This window comes from Lissotriton helveticus, chromosome 2_1 (genome assembly GCF_964261635.1).
Source record: "Lissotriton helveticus chromosome 2_1, aLisHel1.1, whole genome shotgun sequence".
Taxonomy (NCBI): Eukaryota; Metazoa; Chordata; class Amphibia; order Caudata; family Salamandridae; genus Lissotriton; species Lissotriton helveticus.
Window position 1 is genome coordinate 1,145,843,121 of NC_136059.1, and position 19,021 is coordinate 1,145,862,141.

Here is a 19,021-nt window from a genome sequence, read left to right on the forward strand (position 1 = left end):
TTAACGCAATCCCTTGTTTCCTGAACATGAACATTTTAGCAAGGTATCCCTGTTTCTTGTCTACTATTGTCTTACAGCGCATCCTTGTTTCCTATACCCACACTGTTTTGCAAAGTAACGTGTTACTAGAGCTTGCACTATTCAGCAGTGTTCCCCTTTTTCATGAACTAGCACAATTTCAGTGTCACTTTGTTATTCTTCCACCATATTCAGAAGTAACACTTTTTCCAGTCCTTTCACTCCTTTCCCAGCTTCCTCCATTCTAACTGTGCTGCCTTTCTATTCCAGCTGCCTCAGTTCAGTATTCTAGTGCAATATGTGGGTTTGCTTTGTGCCAAGTATAACCTATGTTTGACATTCTTTTCTCTTAAGTACTATTCCTCTAAAGCCCCTTCTCTGTTGTGGCTGTGTATTAAATTCCCCATCCTTACTCTTACCGCTTTGTGTTTTCCTATGTGACTGCCAGAATTCGTGGGTAACCAAGGTGGTATTTCTGGTCTGTTTTGAGTATTGCCTCACGTTACTTGTTAGGAAAGCTCTGCAGTCTCTGACTTTTCATGTATGACCTCCGAGTGGATCGTTTGCCTATGGTATTTTTAATACCAACTCTGAGCGAGTAACTTAATCTTAAAATATTATTTATTTGGTTAATATTTTAACCATAGAAGTCGCAAAACAAAAATAATACAGGCATGCTCTCTAGCATCACATACCATTCCATCGCATGGTGAACAAAGAATAAGAGGTAAACAACATTACATTGTCTCATAAGTTTTAACAAACCCAAATTAAAACTTTCCCACATAAATAGATTTGGTAAATGATACAATAATAGATAAAAACAGAACAAACATAACGAACAATTGCTCAGTCATAAAGCATTTATCATGTTGATAGCATGCTGTATAAACGTGACTGCCACCCAACAAACATAAATCGACGTTAAAGATTGAATAAAAAGCATGGTTTGCCTGCAATGCCGAAATTGGCTCGTCTCATAGTTTGGATCAAAATAGTCACATAAAAATTGCAATACAAATAAATCTTAGTCTGTGGAGAGCAGACGTTGCAAGAACACACGGGTAAATATTAATTATAAGAACCGTTCTAAGGAAAGGCTACCATGTAGTGCACAGTATTCAGCCTTAATAGCGTCAGTACATATATATGTTGGCTGATCAAGACTCAGATTAATAAGGTTCTATGCCAAGTGTTGTAGTGATTAACGTGGTTTATCAAAGTATATTTCAGAAGCCCCAAATGTTCTATGTTGGTTTGGCACATGGCTAAAAACGTGTTTTTTATGTGTTTTTGCAAGAGGAGGACAAAGCCTCCGGGCTGCGGACTAATTCCTGCATATTCAAACTGTGGCTAAGGCCAGCCGTGGAATCTTTATAGCGTTATCTGACCTCATGCAGTCTGTCAATACCAGTTGGTTAAAAGTTGGTCCGTTTTTTTGTCCAACTGGATAGCAATAAAAGAATGGGATGGACGTGATTATGTAAATTATATAATCCATCTCCAATTCTAAGTGACACAAATAGGTGGAAGTGCTTTTAGGGACTGCTAGGAGTCTTCTCAGGCCCCCGTCTCAATCTTCTGGGTGGTGCTATGATCCTGTACGCCTGTAGGTTGCTACCATTCCGTTGAGGGGTTTACTGCCCAATTTTTGGGCAAAATAGAAAAGTGCCTCTACAGTTTTTATGAAAAGTCATCCTCATGCGTCTCAGCATGCTTCGGCTAAAAGCTTCATTAAATAAGACCCCCAGGAATTGACTACCGGGCACACAGCAGATCTTGATGACATTAACAACATAAGATCTGGATTTGTTCTTTGTCTGGCCGTAAACCATTATGAGATTTAGACTGATTTTATTGTTAAGGTGAGGTCCACCACTGCAAACAACATTTATCCGCTACACTGCAAACAAAAAAACATTAGTAAAAAACGTTGTCAACGCCAATAGCTCTATCTTTCACAAATGCAAGACCGATTGCATTGCAAATGCTTGTTTTTACACTGTGATCTTTTCCTCGTTAAGAAACATGTCAAAGCCATGCCGTTTAGTTACTATTGCTTTTCTGTATTTTAGGTAGAAATGTTGAGTTTTCTCTGCAACATCCCCTGTATTGTTAATGCATTAATAAACATTTGTGCTAACGAAAGTTAATCTCCCCTTTCTCCTGCTTAGCAAGGGTTTAAAGGATTCCAGATCGCCCCCGAACATCACAATGCCAGTGTGAAGTTTAACTATAATGGGAGAGACTTCGAGCTTGCTCATGGCTCCGTAGTGATCGCTGCAATTACCAGCTGTACCAACACCAGTAATCCCTCTGTAATGCTTGGAGCAGGTAAGCATGACTAACTGCATGCCTCCAAATGCTTTATAATCCGCAACAGTAGAACCTTTGTGGGGAGGTTGGATAAACATGTGCTTGCCTGCCCAGAAATTACTATCATTTGGGTTAATTTGTTTTGACCTCCGAGTGTGTGCCTGTTGTGAAAACTTTTGTAATAGCTACAACCACTGTTTTGGGTTAGTGGTGGGAAATGAACACATATTATCTCAATTTGTCTATGGAAAATACTTTTACTGCAGCTATTGCATGCTGGAACAAAACGCGCTCAATTACAAGATGTGCAGAAACATGGCTAGACCACTATGGATTTAAATACTAAAATGTTTTCGCATCAAACGTATCAAATAAGTGGACTCGACTGCAAAACCTCTATGGTGTTGATTTTTTCTGGCAGAGGGAAGGTAATGTGACTGGCGTAACAGGACATGCTGATGTGAACAGGATTTACATGTAGGCTTCTGGAGATAATAAATATATTAAAGGCAAATATTTATAGGGAGTTGCTCCCAGCAGTAGCCTAGGATTATATTCTCTCCGTTCATCGGTAGAACTGTTTATGGGAGATGTTCTTTTATTTTTATTTTTTTCTACGTCTTACTACCAGATTTTTTTCCCACATTTTTTTTCCTATTTTGTACTGCTGTAAACCAGAGTTAGAAAGCTTTGCGAGGGTTGAAACTTGTCACCTAAAGGTCACACAGTTGTCAGCAGCAAAAGCTTAAATCACTGAGAAGTCTGACCAAGTTGTGTCAAAGGTAACTTAATGGCAATGCTTATAGGTCCCCGTAGTTCACGTGGGAAGCCTTTAAATACTCAAATTATTTTCAGATACTATAGTCGGGTCACAGGAATGTAGTGGCCCAGGTGAACCAAATTATGCTGCAATAAAAGGCAAAGAATGGAGAATAATGTGACACATTTTGTGATCGTATTACCCCATTATTTTGTAATTTTAACACCTCGTAACAGTGTCTGGGAAAAGAGTTCACCTTATTAGTAACAATTCAATACCTAAATACAGCATTAAGCAACTTAAAAATGACCAGTCAACCTTTGCGAAGTGTTCAGGTACGCAGGAACCAGAATCTCCATATCGTTTGTAACGTTTGAATCATTTGAGCTACAAACAATTTTTTTGTTAAAATCTAAAAATTATGCAGCAGATGATGGACTACGTGGCAAATGTAGAAAAAACATAAGTATGTGAGTATCGCAGTGGCCTCAGAATTGCATAATTCCAGTGGCACTGACTATTGTACCACGGTAAAAAGGATAATCTATGTAAAGGTAGAGCACAGCCTGTAGATATCTCTAGCAGATCCCAGCCCCACCCTAGTACTCTTTCACCACTGCTCCCTCATGACACACCAGTCTCTAACACTGGGAGCCCCTACAGAATCCGTCTCTGCCCAAAGGATCTTTGATGTTCTGCCAGGTCCTCACAAAATCCTTCATAACTGTGCAGGGCTCAAGAGTACAAAAACCACCTGGTGGGCCAAAATCTTCTCCTTTGCATAAGTAATGTTGTCGCTTGACCCCAAATTAGCTCACCACATCAAGTGCTCAAGAGATAGAGCTGCATCCTTGGAGCCCGGCAAGCACTGCTGCCTCCTTTGGTATTTTGTTAGATTGTCCACTCACTTAACAGAAAGACTTTTCTCACAACTAAAAGGGAAGATCTGCACAAGTGGAGGGAATTCATAAAACTAGATTGCAGCATTTCATATTTACATTTACAAGCAGTACTGGATTTGGAATATTGTAATTTGTTTTTCTTTAAAAAAAAATAGTGTTTTATTTTCAAGTGACTCATGAACAGGTTCCCTACAACACACATGACCCACAGACTCCATCTTAAAGTATATTTTAATACTAAGAGGTTTGTTGTTTGGAAGTGTTCGATCATAAAAGTGCACTCTGAGGAAATAATTCAAGCTTGTATTAGGAGATGAAGAAACAAGACTTCGAGGCACCAACACCAAACATTATTCCGATTCTTCAGTAGTCAATTTAAATGTCATAGCAGCAGGTAGTGTCAGAATAACTCCTAAGGGGGGTGTGAACAAGATAGATGGGTGGGATGAGTTATATCTAGAAAATACCCTTTTATTCTTTCCCAGACTGAATTGCATCAAGGGGCTTTTGGTGAGGAGTTGGAGGGAGACCTAGAAAGGACAAGAAAGATTTTCATATGGAGTAGTCCATGGACATTGATATGGACAAAGCCTGCTGGAGCCAATTAGCACTTTAATAATATGAGGACTTAAGGTGATTGTGCCACTTCCAGCTCTTGTATGGAATTTATGGATTGTTCTCACAAACCTCAAGAGTCGACAATTTGAAACATAGCATTGTTCTTTCGAAGGTTATTAGTGAAAGTGGCCTTCTTGGTGGCAGTTGGCTCATTGCTTAGAGTTGAGTAGTTACAGGCTGTATCAATAGAAGAACCTCCATTTATAATCCCGTAGAGATAGAGGTCGGCACTCCTACCTGTGTTAATTCTCATCTATACGAGCGTTATGTTTTCACATTAGGCAATGCATTTCACAAAATTCCTGAGAGATCTCTACTTGCATTTTATGTTGGAGTGTTTCTGTACTATGTTTATTGTACTAAACTTATCAAAGACAGAAATGTTGTTTGTTGCTTTTGCATAACCACATTAGTGCAAGCCCAGTATTGCCAGGTGGATTTTTAGATGCATTCACATTTTTTATGCTCAAGCTCATAAAACGGTGCCCCAACTTAATTCCACTCGCACGAAGGAGGCAGATTTGTGTTCTTTGGAATCTCTTAGGAATCATTCCTGAAGCTGATATTATTCTGATGGCTACATCTACCTGCAAATTCCTCACCTTTTGAATATCCGAGGCGGCACTCTTGTTCTGGAAAGCTCTTATGTCAGTAAGCGACTCCGGCTTCATAAAAGCTCTGCATGTGGCAATGCATGAAGTCACTGCACCATTGACTCGTTCTGGAGCCAACCCACCTCAGGAATAACAGGAGTAGACTTTCGCCGTTTTCTCTTCCTTTTTTAGGATTCGCCTGAGCCAGCGCATGCACTGCTCTGGCGAGACATTTAGTAAGTGGGCTTTTAAAAGTCCGACCACAGCTTTGTGTGGCATGTAGTGTGCAGTTACGTGCACAGACACGAGCAGAGGCGCCATCTGGCTTTCCTCTCTCTCGCCCAAGCGCGCGCGCTTCACTTAATGCTCCTCCCCCAAGACAGAGTGCGTCTCGCAGCTTGTTTTTCCTTGAGCGCGAGGCGCGCCTTTCTCGTCACCCTGACCCCACCGCCCTTCAAGGCGTCCGCTTCCTTCCCCTCTCTCACCTTCATCTCCACCTTGGTGCTAACTGTCCCTTTTCTTTCTATCCTTCTCTCATCCACTTGCAGTCTCCGCCTCTCTTTCTACCTTACTCCTCAGTCCATCCACCCTATTTTGCTTCTAGCAGTCTCATTCCTGTCATCTCTCTCTGGCAGAACATTCCATGTCTCCCCCCCCCTTGCTCCCTCTCACGCCACTTCAGGAACTTTCTTTAAGCGCACGCGTGCGCACACACAACTCCCGGGCTTGTCGCCCTTAGACCTTTGTTCCTCCCTTTCCTGCCTTCTATGCTTTTTTTCTTTTACTTTCACTGCTGCGTGGCCGCGTCGCTTTCACAGCCGTGCTGCCATGGGCGTGTCTGTAGCAAACCTCCCTTGTGCCTTGAACTGGGCCTCAAAATAATTCACACATTGCATTGGGACCATGCGCAAATGCACCAAACCCCTACACTTCTATCTCTCTCCTCCCTCCCATCAAGAAACAACGGTGGCAACGCAGCAGCCTGTCTGACCCAAGATTATCACCGCCTCGAGTGCAGTTAGGTGAAAGTACTCCCAGTCCCCAGGGTCTGCCTCAGAACAGTTCGGATATAGGTAGGTGCGACCTCCATCTCCACAGCCAATAAGCACTTTGCAATTCTGTGCAAGCACTAGGATTGGCTGAACTGTTCTGATTACTCCAATACTAGGTTGCCTTACACGGTAGCTGTACATCCCACTCTCAAATGACTCCAGAATATGTTCAGCCATGGGATTGGTTATTATGCGACCCGGAAATACAAACATTACGCAGAAGGGCCGCTAAAAGAGCAACACTCAGCTTGGCTACGGACGTTAGGTTGAATTAACGGGAGTCTTCTGTAAGTAATGTATAATTGGTCACCAAAGTAAAATCAGAACAGCTTTTATCAACAACCTTTTACAGAAGGTAGCAAGGCATCTTTTTGAGTCTCAAGGTAGCCTTGTTGTGAGTGAGGTCTGCTCTGTTTCGTTTGTCTGCTGGCAGAGTGGGTCCGCCCATTTGCTTTTCTTCAGTGGCATAGGTGGTAATTTAACATGATGCATTGACAGCTCTAGTTGATGTCGTTTGTTCAAGCACATTTTGGGAGACTAACTTCCCAACATTGTGGATAATGAATTATGTTTAGAGTGCAGGTTGGCAGGCACCTTTTCATCTGTATTGCACGATTTGGCTGGTGCATGCTATACAGATGGGCATTTGACAGTCCAATTGCATTTGGGCACTGAATGGATCGGGATTCAGTGCTTATGTGTTACCTATTCTGAGCTATTTTCTAATAGTCCATTACTAGTTTCAGTTTCAACTTATTTACGCAGTTTAAAGGCACGTCCAAGTTTACTACCTTTCGCATGAAGAATATTGACAGTTTGTTCATGTTTTTAGGTTTTGCAAGGGCCCAAACGTACTACTTAAATATGGCTTTATATTAGATTTTCCCTATTCATTTTTTTTTTTACTTTTTATTAACATTGCTCATTTCAAACCATATAGGACGTTTAGCACAGTGCATGCTGAAAAATCGCAGTTTACAAGACAATGACAGACCTTCGATGGCACAGATAAGGCAAATGACAGTTGGTATTAAAGTCCCAATCCTCCCCCCATTTCCCTGTACCTCCACCAAGGCCCCCAGATTTTCCTCCATTTTTTTGGTGCAGCCTCTGCTTTTATAGATAGTTTCTTTGGCCCTTTGCCACCAGTCAATGTCTCGCACCCATTGGTCCCATTGTGGCGGAGTCCGCGAGCCCCAGTCCCTTGCAATATTCCTCTTTGCCACCAGTGCCAGCCAGATCTCCTTGTATCTAGTCCAGTCGGAGTCTTTTCTAATCATTCACAGTAGCCACCTGGGCTCTAGCGGGACCAGTGAGCCCACCACTTTCGTCATCGAGTTGACCACTTTAGTCCAGAAGGGAACTATCTCTGGACATTCCCATAGGATGTGGTAGAAGGTGCCCTCCTCCCCGCGCACAAAGGGCCGACTGACTCCTCCCCCAGGCATACAGATGGGTGCGGAGATAGTACACTCAATGGCCCCTATTCCTTTTTAACGTGTCTTCGTTGCCTTGGTTTACTTTAACTATCAGTTGTGAATCATTAAGGGAGCTCAAGAATACATTTTAAGTGATTTCTATTTATATTTGCTGATTAAAGTATGTACTTATAGGAAGAAAAAATATAGGCTTTAGGTGATTTTCCTACTTTTTTGTTCCTCGGAAACACAAAAATATTGCTCATGCCGCTGAAAAAACGGCCAGGTGGCAACGCTAGGCACATCTGTCTTTATCAACTGAGAGCTGCTGTATACTCTCATGTTGTTTCCTCTGAAAGAAGTGGCAACAGTCCAGTATGACAAGGCACAGCATGACCGCCTTTATAGCACGTCCATTACAAAAAAACATGTTTGCAGAGATACAGACCAAGTGTGGAATTCCTAGAAGAACCATTAAAAAATGTAGGTGTATGCACGGGGCAGCAGCTGTTGTCTCACGCACTCTGGCGCACTCCATGCAAGGGGGGCTCTTGTGCAGCACACTCTGGGCCCACTCCATGCACGGGGGGGCTCCAGTGCGGCACACGCAACGCACACAACCAATAGGTCTCGCCTTTGGGACCTGCTGCATAACTAAATACTTACAAGGTCCCAAAGACGAGACTTATTGGCTATGCCAATGCTTGTTATCTCTATAGGTGCAGTTTTCATTGTAGTGTCACTGCCAAAGCATTCCAGTTTCAAGCTGTGCAGAGACTGTGAGGGTCAGATGTCCATCATAAACCCTTACGCAATCTGTCTCGGGCCTAGGTTCGGACCATGACATTGAGGCATGCAGTTTTTGACAGAAGATGCATTAAAAGAAAAAAGGACCAATATGTGCATGACCAAAGCACAATCAGAAAAGTGAGGTCCTGGGAAGTCTCAACCAGGGTCTCCATCTCCTCCTTCCGCTAAGTCTTCACAAAGAAAACACCAAAAGAAGATGAGGCATGTATCCAAGTGACCAGCTTCAAAGCCGCTATCTCCAAGACCTGTGCCCTAACCTCGTACACAATCAGATGTCGAGCATTTGCCAGAAGAAGATTCACCAGCACAGACTCCAACTGACCTAGCAGCTGTGGCTATATCGGGCCCGACACCAGGCTCAATCTGGTTCCTCCTGTGGCACTTTCTCCAAGGTCCTAGTCCGCAATACATTACTCGGACTTCTCACTTCTGGGAGCGGATCGGCCGGCCTTTCTGAATGCCATGTTCAATATGTTTAATCGAGCCATGATCCCTACTTGTGTGCCTGTTGTCCCCATGGTTCCTCTAACCTACTCAATTGGAGGAATGCCAACCCCCCTTCTTAACTGACGGTATTCATTTCCTTTACCCTACTGCCACATGTCCGTTGGGCAAATCCACGCCTGACGCTAGCATCTGCAGGATTAACGCCAGTGATTACTGCCCCTCCCTGCCTGCGCGGAGCCAGACTCCTTCAGTTTGTGAGCCCATTACCTCACTAGTTTTGCATTCGAAGCAGTCTGCACCGCAAGGCACTCCACTGGCTCCCTACCAAACGATCTCAGCAGACACATTCTGTGCCCTCCAGTATCCTATGCAGGGTGCTTTGGGGGACTTGTTAGTCCTCAAGTTGTCTTCTCCACCCCTGTACACGTTTCCTCCCATATCCTTGATTCCTAGAGTGTTGAGGAAGACTTGCCTGGAGTAGGCACAAGTAATATAATTGCCCCAGACTGGCCGAGTAGGGTGTAGTATGTGGAACTTGTTCACCTCTCCCTGTGCCCTCCCTTAGTCTCCCTCACGGGTTAGACCTCCTGTCTCATTCACAGGGGCAGTTTCTATAACCCAACCTCCAGGGTCTCCACCTACATGCCTGGAGATTGAGCGGGTCCTTTTCCTTACCCCTTGAAGTGGTAGACCTAATTGTTTACCTCTAGATGCATATCCAACAAAGGTAGTTATTCTGGCAGATGAGCCAGATTTGTCAAATGGTATGCAGACAAGTCTTGGTACCCTTCAGGCTCACTGTACAGTTGCAACAGTTAAATATTATTTATCAGACTTGACAGCTTTTCTACCTTTACTTGATAAACCTTCTCTTTTTAAATTCCCCATTTTCCTGCGATTCCTAAAGAGTTTTCCAAACAGATATCTTCCTACTCTCTTATCTGAAAGAGATTACTAGTTCTAGATTCCTTACCTTAGAATTACCCCCAGGCGTCAGACTGGATCCGGAGAATCTTTATTCGGCAGTACCCCTGCGCGTCAGTAGGTGGCTTCTGTCGACTCCACGTTCATCGTTGGCGTCGTGATCACAGGAATGACGTCATTGTATCTACTTAGACGCTGCCCCTGCGCACTGACTTCAGTTCTTTCTTTTTTCTGCTCCAGCCAGCGCGATTCGGAGAGAGCTGTACCCTCATTTGTATTTCGACTAGTGTTTTTCGACTTTTGTCAACCTCCTTTTTCAAGTTATTTGACTCCTGGTGCAATCAGGGATGTCTCATTTGCGGACAGGCTTAAAGCCTTGTGACTCTTGTCACAAGCGGATGTTGGTCACAGATCCGCACCTTGTGTGCTTTTTCTACCTGGAGCACGACCCGAAGTCATGCTATGACTGTCTGGCCATAAACTCAAAGTCTTTGCGTGAGCTGTCACGAAAGCTTCTGGAGGCCCGGCAGTCAGCTCTGCGACACTCGGTCACGGTCGAGAGGACTCCTCATCGAAGTCTTTGTCCTTGGGTAAGTCGAAGCACAAGAAGAAGGCGAAGGAGCACCGTTGCTCTTCCCCTTCTCCCCTGACGGGACGTGGAAGGTTGTCGTCCTTATGCTCTGCCCGCGGAGCCTACTGGGATGGCTCTGAGATTCCCTCCCGTCCTGGGAGCCGTAGTGTCCCCTGCCCAGCTTTGTGCATTTTACGAAGCTCTCCACTCCATCTTTGGGCTGCCCGACTCCACCGGCGCGCCTTCAGGCCCTGCGGACTCGGCTGGGGGCTCTAGGCCTTTGATGCCGGCGGCTCTGGCCTTAGCACCGCAGGGCCCCCAGGGATCCAGACCCGGCTCCGTATCTGTGCCGGTCAACCTCACAACACCTCCTCCAGCTCAGATTCCTCTGACGCCTCTGCCACCTCCGACTCCGGTTGTATCCCTGGCCGGCGTCCCCCTCGACTTGGACACGGAACCAGACAGGTGCCAAACAGTACTTTTATACCACTTGTCGCCCCTGGCATTCCCTATTTTTCTGAGTGGCAGCCAGAGGAAGGTGAGGAGGACTAGGAGGGGTCTGTTGACCCATTGGCAGACCAGCTGTAGGAGCCTGACTGGAGAGAGAAGTTGGGGGAAGCCAGCGGTCTGGATACCTCTCCAGACCTTGGCATGCTTTCTCCCCCTACTGTGGCCACAATGGAGAGAGGCCATGGAGGACAGAGCCTCCTATGCTGTGGTGTTGAGTAGGGTGTCTGAGGCCTTGGGCCTTGAGCTTCGAGCTTCTTACAGTGGCAGTTAGGACGAATTTCCTGACGGAGGTACTTCAACCGGAAGCGGCCTTTCAGAGCCCCTGTTGCCGTTCAATGAGGCCCTCACAGACATCCTTATAGGAACTTGGTCCAGGCCTAGCACAGGGGCTCCTGTGGATAGGATGATTGCCCAACGCCACCGCCTGGCCCACTCTCTCAATACCCTACCCCACAGAGCTTGGTGGTCCAAGCTTCAACATCCAAAGGTGTGTTCCCTTCTGCTCCCCCAGATAGGGACTGTAGGTGAGTGGGGTCTGCAATCCTATGGTCACCCCAGATTTTTGCTTTTTGCTTCACTGGTTTACGACTTTCCCTGGCTGTGGGCCTGCTAATCAGACCCACAGCCTAGCTGTTCTCTCTCTAAATTGACAACCATGTACTTTAGGTGCATTTACCAATTGGTACAGGCCATAAATGCACCTAATCAGTCCCTGTACCCAGGGCATAGGTGTACCCAGGGCCTACCAGGGGCTGAAGCATGTATTATGCCACCCCTGGATGGCCATCTAAATCTGACACAACTGGCTGCATGACAGCTGGGGCAAGGTGGTGTAAACACCCTTTGCTGTAGATATAGTATACCTATATCTAACCCTAAAATGGACACATATATTCCTATCAGTCACTCCTATGGCAGGCCTTATCAATCCTGAAGGCAGAGTGCTTGGAATTATGTGAGATGATGCTCTGGCATGAGCTGAGCCCGTTTGCAGCTTGCGGAACCAAGTCCTAATAGCTGTTCCATGATCACGCTATACCATATACTCTTAAGTGCATTATCAACCTCGCGGTTAAATGCCAACTCTGGTATAACATTATCAAAACATGTCGAGTAAGGTGTCATACGAATTGGAATACTACCCCCTCGCCAATTCTGACGACGGGGTAGCATTCCACCCTTCTAGGGGACACGACATGTGTGTAACTGTGAACCCCGGTTAAAGTTAACTCGAGCCTCAGCATCACAAAATGGATGCTGCCACCACAGACACAAGTCTGACCTCCTGCTGCTGGGAGTCCTTCCAGCGAGGATGGCTTGGACAAAGGGTTTCCTGCCTTGGGAGGTGCTAGCACCACCCCAGACAGGATTTTGTGTATTGAGGTAGGGAGGCCTGAAAGGAATGAGACATGCCTGGGGCACACAAGGTGCCCTGTGCATACACCGGTTCAAACCAGTTGCTGGGGCATCCCAGCCCCAGCTCTGGCGGGAACCCGGACAAAGGATAGGGGGTGTAGCCACCCCCCTTCCTGGTCCCACCCAGGGGAGGGACCTAGTCAGTAGTGCAGCCCCCTTTAGGAGAATAAAGGTAGGAGCTGGTCCCATTCCAGATTAGATTATCCTGAACTATTCAACAAGAAGAAACTCTGGCCTTCGACGTTCTGCTCCACAGAAGACTGAAGAATCTCCCTTGTGGACAAGGAGTGTCCACCCTGCAACTGCATGCACCATCAAGCGTCCAGCGGCTTCACTTTGTCGTCTTCCCTCGAGGATCCAGACTTCAGAGCCCGACGAGACCCAGATTCCCAGACCTCTCCGACCTCTACCTGCATCTACAGCAAAGCTGAGACCCGTGGGTGCGACGAGACACGTGGGACCGGCCATCTTGAACGAACCTGCACTTCGCTTCCAGCACGACTCCCGAGGTAAACTCGACCAAGTGCTTTGGGGACTGAGAAGCCCCAGCCCAGAGCAGCCCCTGCACCGAAGATCAGCCCTCCGGCATCCACGAGATCTGCGTGGGGCCCTTCTGCTTGGTTCCTGCTCGATGCGTTGTCTGGTCACTTGCCGGCTGGCTAGTGGCCTCCTAGACGACTAACTTTGAAATCTTCACTGCTGGTCTGGTTGCTCCAGACTGGCCCTTGCTCCCTTCCAAAAGAGGAGCACCCCGGACTCTCCTAGTCCGCACCAGACGCTTTCTTCACTCACCGCGTGGGTTGCCTTTGCCAAGGCCTGTTGAGTCCCAGCCCGGATTCGACACCGCCGACAGCGAGAGCCTGCGTGGGACAGCTCGTGCCTCCATCCTGGTCGTCGAAGACACCTCCTGGTCCACGTGGCTGCAGAGTCAAGCGTCCACTCTTCACCTGATCGCGACGTCGACATCTGGTACCTTCCTGGTTCCACTCCAGTCACTGGCTAGTGACTGTGAACATTGTCCCCTCTGCTTTCAGGTCTCCTTCTTCAACAATCCACCCTTGGATTGCACCGGACATCTTCCTCCTGGTCGCCTGCAGCATCTTTTCTTTCAGGCTCCATTGACTTCAACGCGAGAACCCGACGCACTTTGAACCCTATGTACCCACGGCCCGTGGGTGAGGTAACAAGAGCATTTCGGTGCTCAAGGGTAGTTTAACTGTCCTAGTGTCCAGTTCCACAGTCGTTGTCGTCCTATCTAGTCAGGATTGTCCGTACTCCCCTTTAACTTGAACTGTACTGTCCATAGACGTTGTTACGCATCTCGCGTGTGTGTTCACACTCTGCACACGCGTCCCGTGGGCCTCCTATTACTTACCTAGAGTTAGTATAGCTTGGTCCCATCGATCCTACAGCCTCTGGACAGCTCCATTTCCTTTATCGACTCTCACATTCCACTTACTTAGTATATGGTTTGTCGTGCCCCTAGGGCACCATTGTAATTTTGTGCGACTTGTAGTATTTTTCGTAAGAGATTGTCATGTGCTTAGCCCTCTGACCTCATAAAGAGTTCAGAGGTGTTGTTGTTAATAAATATACTGTTTATTTTCATAACAACCTGTGTGGTGTCCTTTCATCTGGTATTCAAGGGGTTATATTGTGGTAAAACAGCTGGCTTCACATGCCAAAAGAGTTTAGCCTAAGACTGCTTTGTCCATGCTACCATTAGGATAGCTGGTCTATAAGGTTGACTTACAACCAATCACCATAAGGGTTGTTTGGACTGATACAAGGTGGTCACTAGAACTAGTGAACATCATATATCAGGCCAACTTCTTACAGGGACTCCAAGAAGTCAGACCATCTTGGGAAGATTTTTCCTTCCGCCAGCTTAGGACTGCGGTCTGTGAACACCGCATGTCTTTTGGGCCGTTACACCCACTCTGTGTGGGATACGGTTGGTCAGGTGCTGCCACAGTGTCCGGAGGAGCCCCGGTCACCCTCTCCCGGGTACAGCAAAGTTCACCATCCGCTGTGGGCTGGACACCGCCGACCTGCTGGGTTCTACGTCTGTAGTCCTAAGACGATACGCCTGGCTGAGATCCACTGTGTTTTCTGGGGATGTCCAGTCGACTCTTTTGGACATGCCCTTTGATGGCCGATTCCCTCCATCTGAATCTGCTTCTTCTGTCCCACAAACATCTGTTCCTCAGTCTTCAGTGCTTAGGTCGCCCAGGCCAGTTTCTCCGGTGTTTTCTGTGTCCCATCACCTTCAGGAAGCACACACCACAGACTATGACCGAGAAGAAGGAGAGTTAGACGATAGATCACTCCTTACTGAATGGGATGACTAGCCGATACAAACTCTGTTTCCTTCCACTCCTGCTCCTGTTGACTCTCCTCCAGTTGACATAGGAGATGTTCACGTTCTGATGGAGAGAGCAGCCCAACGGTTCCTCCTTCTTATGGAAACCAGCCAAGGAGACCAGTACGGACAATCCCTATTATTGACTTGATTTGGCAGGAAGGGCTGAAAGTCATGAAGACCCCTGCCTCCATTCCTGCTGTCCTGCCTCGTCTCGAAAAGAAACACAAAGCAGCTGATAATTCGCCAGCATGTCTGATTGGTCAGCCTAAGGCAGATTCCATTATTTCCCAGGCAGCGCAACGTCGAGCATGGACTCTCTCCTCTCTGTTGTCGGCTCCCCCTGATCGGGATGGGAGACGTCTTGATTCCATTGGTAAGGTTTCTGCAATGGCGGCCACTACTGTCCAGGCAGCCAACTTGCTGGCCGTCTTAGGCTGATACGATAGACAGATGTGGTCAGACATCTCTCCCTTTATCGAGATGTTACCTGGGCCCTCCAAGTCAGAAGCGCTCAAAATCCTCCAGGAGGGAGAACGAATCTCGGCTGAGTGATTCTGCTGTGAATTTTGCTTCTACTGGTTTTCGCCAGCTGGCAGGTGCTGCGGTCCTTCGGCGACAGGGCTGGTTGAAGTCCACTTCATTTCGTCAGGAAGTTCAGATGAAGATAATTGACATGCCCTTTGATGGCAAGTCTCTTTTTGGTCAACACATTGATGACACCCTCCAAGCTATAAAAAAAAATATACTGAGAAAGCAAGATCTCTCGGTACTCTTCAATTTCCTTTTTGAGGCGCTAGAGGTCGTGGATCATTCTCTGGTCGAGGAGCTTACAACCAGTACCAGTCCTATCAAGGTAACCAACTTTATTCTTCTCAACAACAACAATCTTTCTGGCAGCAACTGACTACTTCGTATTCACAAAACAGAAGGAAGTCCTACTACCGGGGACGTGATACATCTAAGAAGCAGTGACCTCTGCCACCCGCCAACTGCTATACCGCTCAATCCTACAAAGTTGGAGGAAGGCCCTCCCGTTTTTCCTCAACCTGGTCTGCTATAACCAAAGACAAATGGATCTTGGGCATAGTAACCAGGGGTCACGTTCTGGAATTCGTCAAACTTCCTCCAAATTCTCCTCCCAAAGGCCCACCTCCAGCTCATCTCAAAGAGCTTTTCTCCCAAATAAATCTGATAAGGAAGGGTGCGATCGAAGTGGTTCCAAAATTACAAAGAGGCACAAGTTTCTATTCCCGATTTATTCAAAAAAAAAAAAAAAAGAAACCGTGAGAATGAATTCTGGACCTTCGTTCCCTCAACAAATATCTCAAAAAGCATTCCTTCTGGATGTTCACTCTCTAAGAAGTCCTTCAACGCCTCACTCTGGAGGATCACATGACCACCCTCGACCTCCAAGACGCTTACTTTCATGTCCCAATATTACCCAGACACAGAAAATTCTTGAGGTTCAGAGTGGCTGGCAGGGACTTCCAGTTCAAAGACCTTCCCTTCGGACTACATTCCACGCCCCGTATCTTCACCAATGTTTTGGCACCGGTGGCTGCACACCTTCGACAAAGGGGAATACAAATATTTCCTTATCTAGAGGACTGCCTTATTAAGGCGAATTCTTTTGCAGTCACAATTGCCCATACTCGGAGATGTCTGTCCCTTTTCCAATCTCCCTCAATCTAGACAAGTCTCAACTCATCTGGTCGCAAACAAAAACGTTCTTGGGAGCCACCATAGACACTCTGAAGACACAAGCCTTTGTCTCAAACAAAAGGCAACAAAAGATTTGCAAGCTTGCCCAACTACTACTCTCAAAAAGGTGTTTTTCTGTCCGACAGTTCATATCACTTCTGGGGATGCTCTCATCCTGCATTCACCTGGTCCCCAATTGTCATCTCAAGATGAGACCCTTGCAAGAGGAGCTAAACACTCAATGGCTACAGATTTCGGGGTCCTTCGACGAACTAACCCGCATCACACCTCAGATACGAGAGCCTTTGCTTTGGTGGACTTGCGTAAGGAACGTTGCAGCAGGCGTCTCATTTTTAGTGGAGGCTCCAAGTTCCTGCATCACCACAGATGCCTCCCTTGAAGGGTGGGGAGCGCATCTTCAAGAACTCAGTCAACGGCAAATGGAATGCTCAACAACAGACTCGGTATATCAACCTTTTGGAGTTGCTAGCGATTTTCCTGGCTCTGAAATCTTTTCGCACCATCATTCTCGGTGCGTCAGTGTTGATCCGGTCGGACAACACAACAATTATGCACTATCTAAACCGACAAGGGGGCACAAGATCCACTTTGCTGTCCCAGCAGGCTCGGCGCTCCATCAACCAACATTGGAACGCATATTTGAGACGCCTTCTTGCTCTCGGTCTCCGGACATCAGCCGAAGACTGAGGGCGAGAAGGGTCCGGACACGCTCCAGGGAGGAGTCCGCACTCACAGCCCAAAAAGAAGTGGAACCAGGCAGAGCCAAGACGCCCGGCCGCAGACAGCAGGCTAGATCAAGCGAACAACGCAGTGACTGCGGAGAAGGACACCCCGGAGCACAACTCAAACCAACCCAAGCCATCAGCAAGAGGATTGCAACCGCAACATACCTTAACGCCACTGAGAACCGAGGCCCGAAGGCGATCACAACTCCCCAGCGCATAACAGAGCTATATAACAGCTATCAATGCCCCACTTAGGGCCTGTTAGGTCCCAAGACATGGGAACCTCTTAGGAAAAACTTCTGCAGTAGAGGACGACAGAAAGTACCTGCGGAAAACCCACAGAAGGCTTGTCAAGCAGCCAAAGAGAAAAAACACAGAAGGCCTAGTCTCTGGGCCAGCATGGTGTAGAAACCCAAAGCAAAAACAAACATTGAACAAGAAGGGCCGGCCATCAGCCCACAGAACCATAGTCCCAACAAGGAGGACTCAAGTGGTCACGAAGCACGCTGAACACACAACTGGGTTGACCCGCCCCAACAGAAGAACACCTCCAAGAACCAGATCAACTCACAGGTCACTGAAGGGGAGAAGGAGGAGGAGGAGGACGAAGCCCTGCCAAGAACCTCTGAATGGCCGAGTCCACAGGGGCGTGGATCAAGAGCGCATCATCGAAAGGAAGGTCCACCAGCTGTTCCCGCACGTTCTCCGGGAGCACACTGTCCCAAAGTCAGGCATGGCGACGAAGGACAACCGAAGAAGCCATGGCACGACCCAGCACCTCCAAGATGTCCAGAGCAGAGCAAAGAATAAACGCCGCCAGCTCCCGGCTATCCAACACATGGTGCCTCAAATCAACACAGGCACCCTCCTGAGAAGCGGCAGACATAAGGGACTCTGCCGAGTCCCACAAGCAACAGATGGCCCTAGCCAAAACACACAGCGTAATAAGGGCCCGCAGAGCCACACTGGTTGAGGCGAACATATTGCGCCCCCAGGAGTCCAGCCAGTGTGCCTCCCGTGATGGGGGAGACAACAGCAGCGGCAGAGAGGGAAAGGCATTCTGCAAAAAGTGGGCCTCTGGTAGAGGGGTGGAGGGAAAGACACACGGGATCATGCGGCGCCTGATGGTGGTGGTGGTGCAGAAGGTGTTGGGGCCGTCCCGTTACGGGGGACCTGGTGCCCAAGGTCCCCAAAAGAGAAGAATGGAGTGAACCCTCGGAGGGAAGCAGCAGCTTCCTACCACCAGAGCCCTGATGGAGAACCTCAAGAAGATCCGCGGGGAAATGGGTAGCTGGATCACCCATGCGCAAAATTCCCACAGCCGTGGAAACAGCACGAGCGAAGGCCGCACCCGCCTCCGTAGGGCCCCGCGGAGGGGAAAGCAGCTCCTCGGTGGGCGACGGCTGCATGCTAAGGCGGCCATCCCCCAAGCCAACCGGAGGAAGGAAGGGCCAGTTCCGGAAAGAAGGAAGAGGGACCGAAGAGTTGGGGACATGGGGGATCCTCCGGCGAAGACCGCGGACACGTCGTGAAGTAACCCTTAGACGACTTCGGGGGTGGAAAAAGCCACGACGCGGTGGCCCGTCTCTGGCGAGGATGAAACCAGCAGGCGCCGAACCTCTGGAGAAGAGCAGGCGTCCGAAGGAGAGTCAACGACCCGACGTCGGCCTGGCGCCATAGAGTCCACAATCTGAGGCAGGACATCGTCGTCCAGCGCCGGGGTTGACGCCAGGGCGGCCTCCTGCATGGAGGGACTAGAGGGACCCGGGGAAGGATGAGGAGTCTCCCATCAGCCTCGCCCGTGACGGGACGAGAGGAGCCCTCTGCCGACCACTATGGCGCCACCAGGGCCAG

At 47.9% G+C, this 19,021-nt stretch overlaps 1 protein-coding gene across 4 annotated transcripts in view; it reads left to right on the forward strand.

The window, feature by feature from the left end:
• ACO1 (aconitase 1) overlaps positions 1 to 19,021 on the forward strand; it is a 418,934-nt gene that overhangs the window by 245,211 nt on the left and 154,702 nt on the right. For all 4 annotated transcript variants that reach the window (XM_078675989.1, XM_078675987.1, XM_078675990.1 and 1 more), the window contains exon 11: positions 2,193 to 2,352. In XM_078675989.1, coding sequence (XP_078532115.1) covers positions 2,193 to 2,352 — 160 coding nt within the window. The remainder of the gene's footprint in view (positions 1 to 2,192; positions 2,353 to 19,021) is intronic.